The sequence below is a fragment of the Solanum pennellii genome, chromosome 9 (assembly GCF_001406875.1).
Source record: "Solanum pennellii chromosome 9, SPENNV200".
NCBI lineage: Eukaryota > Viridiplantae > Streptophyta > Magnoliopsida > Solanales > Solanaceae > Solanum > Solanum pennellii.
The window spans coordinates 3,222,865-3,232,080 of record NC_028645.1 but is presented as its reverse complement, the minus strand read 5'-3'; the positions used below and the strand labels follow the sequence as shown (position 1 = coordinate 3,232,080).

The 9,216-nt window shown below is 30.9% G+C and overlaps 2 protein-coding genes across 2 annotated transcripts in view; both read right to left on the bottom strand.

The window, feature by feature from the left end:
• The window catches only part of LOC107029148 (solute carrier family 35 member F2-like), a 4,684-nt gene extending 4,416 nt beyond the window's left edge, over positions 1-268 (bottom strand). The window contains exon 1 of the mRNA XM_015230490.2: positions 51-268. Coding sequence (XP_015085976.1) covers positions 51-189 — 139 coding nt within the window. The 5' untranslated portion in view covers positions 190-268. The remainder of the gene's footprint in view (positions 1-50) is intronic.
• A 5,139-nt stretch (positions 269-5,407) lies between these two features.
• Positions 5,408-9,145, bottom strand: LOC107029358 (sm-like protein LSM7). The gene is made up of 6 exons (XM_015230752.2): positions 8,989-9,145; positions 7,714-7,789; positions 7,144-7,225; positions 6,807-6,878; positions 6,447-6,499; positions 5,408-5,773 (listed from the first exon to the last, which is right to left on the bottom strand). Exons 2-6 carry the CDS (start codon positions 7,714-7,716, stop codon positions 5,684-5,686), a joined length of 300 nt encoding a protein of 99 aa, XP_015086238.1. The 5' UTR covers positions 7,717-7,789; positions 8,989-9,145; the 3' UTR covers positions 5,408-5,683.
• Positions 9,146-9,216: the final 71 nt, after the last annotated feature.

The following is a 9,216-nucleotide window of genomic DNA, read 5'->3' as shown; positions in this document are numbered from 1 at the left end:
TACCACTAGCTTCAACCCCAAAAAGTAAAAATCAAGAAAAACAAACTTACCAAGATTTGCCACTAGAGAAGAAGTGAAGCTCATAAGTGCCATAACAAAAGACACAACTTGACCCAAAAAAACAGGATAAAAAGTCTTTAATATCCCTTCATAATTCCTCCACCAGCTGATATTATTATTATTATCCATAGAAAATGGAAAAAAAAAAAATCTTTACCCAAAAACCAAAAAAAAAAGGATTTATTATAACCTCTATAGCTTCTATAAATAGAGAAAAATGAAGAAGATGTATTATGTATTTATGGCTTATTTTCTTTTATTGGTCAAATTTACAGATCCCAAATCTGAGCTCATTATTTTATTTTATTTTTGTTTGAAGAAAAAAAAAATGTGGTCCTTCGTGGAGTAATATATATTATTATTAATAAAGACAAATACAGTCACAACACATTCTCATTACTCGTATTAACTAGACTTTCATTATTCTGTTTCGGCTTTCGAGTTCGAGTTTTGAGTACTATAATAATAATAATATATTTAATGAAAGTATAGTGAAATATTTATGTGAAGCTAGAAAGAGATTATGCTTGAAAAATATTCTTAACTTAAATATAATAAATTTTAATTTTTAAAAAGAAAAATGTCGTTAACTAAATATAGTAAGCTGCAAGGTAACAACACAAAGTGTATCGAGTTTTAAGTAAAGATAAAAATAAATTAATTGTAACAAATAGCGTAAATAATAATAAACAAATCGATATATTTGAGGATATTTAAAATTTAAATTTAAATCAAATAAGTCAATTCATATATACGAATACTCAAATAAACCTTTGAATCTGCTAAAAAAATCATGTTGACTTTATAAGAAAAAAATTATGTTTTTTTTTTTAAATTTCCATTAGACAAAAAGGTATATCTAAATCATTTCTATAAAAATAATTACAATTATTTATTTTGTAATTTCCTAAATTATTGAATTAACCTTTAATTTTGTGTGTAGATAATTAAAAATCAATCTATATCTATATAGTATATAAAATAACTTATACAAATAATGTAATTTTTCATCGAAAAACGACATGAACAATTATCAAGAAAATAATAATAGGGATTTGGTGAAATAAAGTACTTAAAAAGAATTATATATATAATGTGAAAGGTAGAGAAAAACTCAATATTTGAATTTTTTCACTTCACATCAATAGTGTTGGTTCCCAAAGGGGTTTTATGGAATGACCATGTCTAGTTCTCATGAGATTTGTTTAATTTAGACTTAAGTTATATGCGGTCTCTTATGTTATTCGCATATTTCATTTGAACACCTTATTTTAGGCTTGTTCCAATCGAACACTTTTTTTAGTAAAAAAATATACGTATTGGACATTTTTTTACAATTAACTAAAAATAGAAATTGTGTGTTATACACTTGCAGTTGACGTGACATTGTAACTAATTAAAAAAAGACACGTGGCATTGTTCGATAATAACAATTTAAAAAATGAGAAGACAACTAGTTTTTTTTTTTAAAAAAAAACAATAAACTATGTTTAGATTATGAGTTTTCATACGTTGATGTGTCCATTTTTTATTGGTCAACAAAAAAAAGGCTTCACGCACTTACTTTCAATTGTATTACTCTTATAATGACATATCATCAAAAAGTATTTAATAGATACATAGTTTGACGGTAGAGGTGTTCAATAGGAACAACCTCTAGTTAAGATATTTAAGTGAAATATGTGGACAACTTAAAGGGTCGTAGATGATTTAAACCTTTAATAAATTCTTGCTTCCTAATTGGAACTTTATGTGTTCTTTGAAAATATTGAAGCGTGTGACAATGTCATTTATATTATGTTTGACTGATTAAATAGATTATATTTTTAATTAATTACTCAATAATGTTTTTGACTCGCACATTTCTCACATGTGGCCTGATTCATTTTGGAGATATAAAGATTTCAACATAGTTATAAATTGCACTATCTTATTTTAATGCTTAAGATATTAGGGAAAATACATTTTTTTTTAAATTTATCTAATTATATCTTCAACTTGTTTGCCTTTTCATCTCGGCCTAATTTTCTATGAAGTCAAGCACCTGGAAATAATTGGTGGGGGCGAGACTTGAAATCAAGATTGGAATTGCCTATGATGATCAATGTTGAAGCATGTAACCATCTCATTTTAAAAAATTAAGTCATAGAAAAATACATGACTTACGGTTCCTTATATTTTGATCTCATTTTTTATCATGATTCAAACACATGAAAATTCTTTTTTAATGAAAAGCGAAAGTTCGACTCGAACCCTAGACTAGTATAATATATTTTGTTACAATGTTGAAGTGGATGACCATATGATTTAAAATTTTATATATTAGAGTAAAACTCAATTATATTTTAAATACACCTTCACCTCTCGACCTAAATTCTTTCTTATGAGCTAATTACGTGGAAATAATTGATGGAGGCAAGACTTGATAAACTCTGGACGAGTACTACCTACTATAATACAATATTGAAGTATACGACCATCTCATTTTATTATATCTTTGATATACGTACACATATGCTCACTCAAGTCCTGACTTAATTTTTGTTCATGGGTCAAACACATGAATATTGTTGTTTAGTAATAGGTGTGGTCTGATGGTGATACTCGAAACCTAGACCGGTATTGCTTACTTTGATATATATCATATTGAAGTGTGTACCCATCTCATTATAAAAATTTAAGTTATTAGAGATAATATAGTTTTATTTATTCCTTAAACTTTGTGTCTAGTTAACGTAGTTTCTGACTTGTTCACTTGATATAGGTTCCAGTTGACATGGTAGTAAATAAAAGAGAAAATACATAAAAAAAAATCTCAGCAGCAAAACTTACTTTAGTATTTAAACTACACGTGCATTTAAATATCCCCTTATCATCTTCGAAGTGATTTTTTTCCATCTTGAAACTAACACCCGCCACACCATAGCCAGGTAAGCGCCACATCATAATCATCTAGGTACCACGTCATTAATTTTTAGTTCTTTCTTAATTATTCATTATTTTTTATTAAACACTTTTTAGGATTAACTATATCAATTAATTAATTTATAAATGCATACCCTCCACCCCCTCTCTTTCTTCTGCCTTGCTGTTCCCCATTTCAACCTTCACTACTTACTTTTCTTCTTCTTCACCATTCAATAATTTCTTTATGTAACTAAAATGGTATCATCTTCTAACGCGCCCCACGAATTTACCCTTTTGGAGAATGAATTTTTTTAGAAAGTCAAGTTTTTCTTGACAACTTAAATAAGAATTAACAAATTTCATAAGAAAGTTGATAAAAACTATAAATTCTATGAGAAATATTTGAATAGATCTAGAAATCAAAATGGTCACTCAAAATTCAAGAAAGTTTACATTTATGAAATCGACACAAAATATAGAGCGACATCAACGTCAATAAAATGACTTTGATATTGAATTTTACGAATTAGTAAAGGACCAATAAAATGAAAATAGTTTTTTTTAAGTGGGAAGATGGAGGAGGAGTTGTTTCAATTTATAAAGAGGTGTATTGAGGAAGACAATTAAATGAAAAGAATAAAAGTAGAGAAATTAAAACGGGGATCACTAATTCTATATAAATTTTAGGTAAAAAAAATTAAAAAAATCTGATAACATCTCATTTATGCCATCAATTAAAAGTTTGACTCAAATATTAAAAAATTTGATGACGTGGTCGAATTATAATTGGTCACTTGTCAAAAATAGTTTTGCAAAATCACCGTTAAAAAATAATGATACGAATGAGTCTTTTCTTTAACGGTTGGCATAAATGAGTCAAACTTTTAACTGATGGCATAAATGAGTCTTTTCTAAAAGTTTAATGACATATTCGAGCTTTTTAAAAAGATTGAATATTTGAAAAACTTTAGCAAACTCTATGAACCCTACAAAGGCTGGTACATGTGACATTTAATTTACTTCATCCGTTTCAAAAAGGATGACCTAGTTTGATTTGGAACGGAATTTAAAAAAAGAAGGAAAACTTTTTAATCTTATCGTGCTAAATTAAAATTATGTCAAAATATACCAAAATGCCCTTTAATCTTTGGTCTTAAACATGCCACGTGAAAAGTTAAAGTGAAGGTGTTGCCAAAAAAAAGAAAGGGGTCATTCTTTTTGAAACAGACTAAAGAGAAAATAGGATCATTCTTTTTTAAACGAAAGGAGTATCATTTTTGAATTTATGATATTTCTGACACGATCTGTTTAAAAAAAAACATATATTTATAAATAAGTTAACTTTAAATTTTTCAGTTATCTTTAATGAGATGTTTTTATATGCACATTTATGACCTTCAGACCATAAATTTCAAATATAAATTAAGACGAAATAGCATGTCATTACTAAAATCTTTAGTATATAGTACAAGTAATTGATCAATTTGTCTTTTCATCCTTTGTTAGGAGTAAACAATATTCTTAAAATTCAGTCAAACACGTCATATAAATTGAATTAGAGAGGATATGTAGTTACTATAACATCATGAGTAATAAATAAATGTGTAATTTCTATAAAAAAAAATACTTTTTTTTCTTTCTCTCATCAATATCTGATATTCGCATTGAGGTCTTACTATATCGATATATGATATTTGCGTTAAGGTCTGACTATATCGATATCTGATATTCGCGTTGAGGTCTGACTATATCGATATCTGATATTCGCGTTGAGGTCTGACTATTCGATAAATAACTCTTTTTCATTTGCTAGGCTTGACATGGCAAACATACGAAAGCTAATGGGAGATATGTTTAAAGAACATTTGAAATTGATGTGACAAAATAAATTGGAGAAATTATATTGAAAAGACTCATATTCTTGGTGTACAAAAATATGTACTAGAAGGGAAAAAGATTTAGATTAATTAGTTTTAATATCGAAATAATTAGATATTATCTATTTGTATTTGTGTGATGTTAAATATTTAATTATTCAGAATCATACTACATTTACATATATTAATTTGCATGTATTCCTTATGAGGACATGGTATAAAATAATTGGAATACAATTTGATAAGACATTATTCACATTTTACTTTTGATTAAATGGGATGAACCATAGAAATATGCAATCTAAAATAATTATTGAGATAATAAGCCATAGAACTATATGTTTACGATAATAGTTTAAGCTTAACTGAAATCATAACAAACTTCAATATGGTATCGAAATCGGAGACCTCAACCACGATACTCATACAAGTTATGCATCGATTAGTTATGTACCAAACATGAGAGGTGTGTGGTACTCGAGCACCTGTACAATGACGAAAATAGGGTTCAGGTAATACGAGAAGATTAGCGTACATGATCCATCAAGAATGACAGGCACAAATCGAGAAATGGTGAAGCTAGAAATCGATGTTTGATACATATCTGGCATTGTCACAGGTGAAATGGGAACTAACATGACTTTACATAAACAAGGAAAATGTAAACGCAGCAGGAGCAGTTACAGCTTTGCTACCATATAGTACTTGTCTCCAGTTTCCGCTAGAAGAAGAAGCATTTCTCTAATAGAAACAGTAAACATTAGCAAATAGAAGGCAAAGGTGCAGACTGTTTACAGCATTACAGTTGAGCTAAATTTGAAATAACAAGGTTGATCGTTCTATGCCCCGTCTGGCTGAACAAAAGGATTCGATATCTCGTCTGTACCATCAGTTGGAGCCACGAGCATTACTGCAGTACCCCTACAGACCTGTGTGTGAAAGGAAGGCAAGAAGCAGAGAAAAGAGGTCAAATTTATGATTACCTTCCACATTACCTAACCATAGTAGCAATCTAAGTTGCTCGGACTCTTCATAAACGCAGTGCATCTCGTATAATAGTATACTTTTGGAACATCTGACATGGAGAGTGCGAGCAACATAGGCTGTAATAAATTCTTGAACTAATGTTACGACATTTCTTTAAAAAGCATATGTTCTTTGAGAGAATATATAGTACTGAAGTATATACTTCAAAATTCAAATAAATGCTACTATATTTACACATTAAACACCTCTGTAGGATATGGTTGAAACTATCAATGTGCTTTTTACGCCTACAAAACGTTTGAAACACGTTTTTATAACTAGAGATAGAGCAACCTGGGTTTGATGCCAATACGATGAAATACATAACAGTACTTTTTGAAAGAAATTGTTCTATTACAGTTTGAACAGTTGATAAAACAATTTAGAGAACACTGCCATAACTACTCAGTTGAGGAACTTCTGCGCTCCCTAACCCCAATAACAAGGGTAAAAAGCAAATACGGTGAGAAACTTATTCGTGCTTAATGATGGTTCCAGTAGTTGGTCAGAAGGAACATTAACAAGCTTACTGCAAAGTAGAAAATTACTATAAATGTATGATAAGTGAAAACATACTATTAAGCCAAGACTTCGTTTCTGATCGGTAGTCTTCAGGGGATCATCGGCATCTATGGAAAAAAAGTTTAAAATCATCAACTGTACAACAAATGGAATTCCACAAAATGATGAGTAGCAAGTATCTAATTAAGCAATGGGCTGCTCCATTCTACTGAAAAATAATTAAGGGATTTCAAGGAAAAGATTATTCCACTTAACAAAATGGTAAAACAAATATACAGTATCAGCGCAGACACACAAAACTTGTGGACACTAACATAATGCAGAACATGAGAGTCACGAAACAATACATTTCCTCGACTGACCACCATTTGAAACAATTTAAACTCCGAAATAAAGCTATGATAATATTGTTACCTCTAAGGTGCTCCACGGCTTCATCCAAGACAAGATTAAGCAGCTGGTCATAGCCTTTAAGTGTTCCAACCACTGTGAAGACAAAATTAATAAGCAGAAAAAAAAAAAAGATTGCAATTTGTGCAACTCACAACCCAGAGTCCAGACTGACTATATGACGACGTATCAAGTATCAACAACATAACCCCATAAGCAACAGCAAGAGAGCATGACAAAGAGGTAAAACAAGTCGCAACTGGCAAATAGAGAGGAATAAATTGTTTTGACAAGGGAAGGTGTGTTTGAGTGGATGAACATTCTAATGAGTAATGAATGACAAAGACACTGCATGACGCACCTTGTCTTCCACCAGTAAGCTTGACTTGCACACCCTTGTCAACAAATTTTGCCAAATCTAAAACTGTTTCTTTTCTGCCAGACTGAACAGAGAAACAAGAAAGTGTATGAGGTAACTACGCCAACTGAAATTCAATAAAAGAATTTACACATTTCCTCCTTGCTGTAGCATAAAAAACATGACTGCACCGTTACTAGCAGGTAACAGTTAACCCTTACACCTCCCTCTCATCAACAAATACCTTAAGAATCTTTTTCTTCTTTCCTCTTTCTATCCCAACTTAGAAAATCAAGAAAGCTTTGAACTAATTTTACAAAAATAAAGTACTCCGTCCGGTTCAAAATGTATGTCCACTTAACCTTAATCTTGGTTCAAACATAAGCGTCCACTCACATAATCAAGAAGGAATTAATTATTTTTCCAAATTTACCCCTATTTAGATAAGTGAGTTTTTTTATGTAACCAAGAAACAACGTTTTTTGATGAAGATGTAGTCAGGAAACTATGTTAATTAGATAGTAGTAGGATAATTTTGTCAAAATACTGGCTATAGTGTAAGTGAGAACATACCATTTCTTCTGTTTGTCTAAAGAGCTTTCTTTATCCAACTAATGGAGAAAAATTGCTACAACAAGGTGGATATATCCTGCAATAGAAAAACATGTAGTAGAAAAAAATGAGCACACCGTCCAGCAAACTTACTGTGTATAGAGTAGATAAAGATATATGCTTTCTAATAATTGTTAGCCTCCTAAAGTGATTTAATGATGACAACACATACCAATATCTCACAACTCACAAGTACTACAGATTGCAGGAAGAAACAAATTATTGTTTTTTGATAGCCATGCTATCTGAACAAGCTTGCACACCTAGTGCCAGAAAACTCTATCAACCAAGGTTAGAACAAATGGATAAAATCAACTAATATTTTGTCTATGTTGGGATTTGAAATTGAAATCTCATATTGCACTACCCAATTCATTGACAACTAAGCCACACCCACGGGTGCAAAAGCAAACCAAGATGATCTTGACACAAAACTCAAAAGGGAAGAAAGAGAGGTCAAGGACACTATCCCAGCATGATAACAGACCAACAAGGACTGCAATCATGAAGCAAGGGGTGTTATAGCGCACATTATAGTGCAAGGTAATTATATCTACCAAGGCTAAAATAGATGAAAAGAAATCAACTAGTGTTTTATACCTACCGAATTAGAATACGAGACCCTAATTGTGCTCAACACACGTCATTGATCATTAAGCTTCACCATTGGGTGAAAACCAATATGATCTTGACACAAAAGGAAAGGAAGGAATGAAGAGAGGTCAAGGCCACAATATCAGCAAAATTATATGAAGACCGCGATCAGGATGCAAGGGGTGTTACAGTGCTGAAGGGCTCCATCAGTTGAAACGACTAACGAGCACACAATTCAACAAACAAGGAGACAAAAACAACCAAGGAGTACACAATTAAACAAGCAAGGAGACCAAAACGATAAACGAGCACACAATTAAACGAGAAATTATTCAAAGGACACAAAAACAACTAACGAGCAAGAGGAGATTGAAACAGCAGAATGTTAGACTAGGAGACATAAAATAAATTGTTCGAAAATAACAGGAAACAAGCACAAAATTAAAACAACATGAAACAATTAAGTAGTTAATACTCAGCAACAACAATGCAATAATAAAAGAAAACAAAGCATATAAAGTTCAGAAATCATAAGTAAAAATCAGAACTTCAAAGGCAAACTAGAACAACTAAAGATTGAATTTTTCCAAATCATATCTCTAATCTCTATAAACTTAAGAAAAAATTAAGGCAAAAACTTACCTAGATAGAACGAGAATTCCGACGGGAATAACTGAACTGTCGGAGCACCACCGGCAACAACCGTATCAACGGCGACGGAGAGAAGAAACCCTAATTTCTACTGGGATCAGTAAAACTGATTGGGTTAGGTATTTTATATTTGGGCCTATTCCGTCCCCTATTATGTAGGAAAAATTACATAAACAAAGACCTTTTATTTTATAATTACCAATTTTAAGTACACTTTTT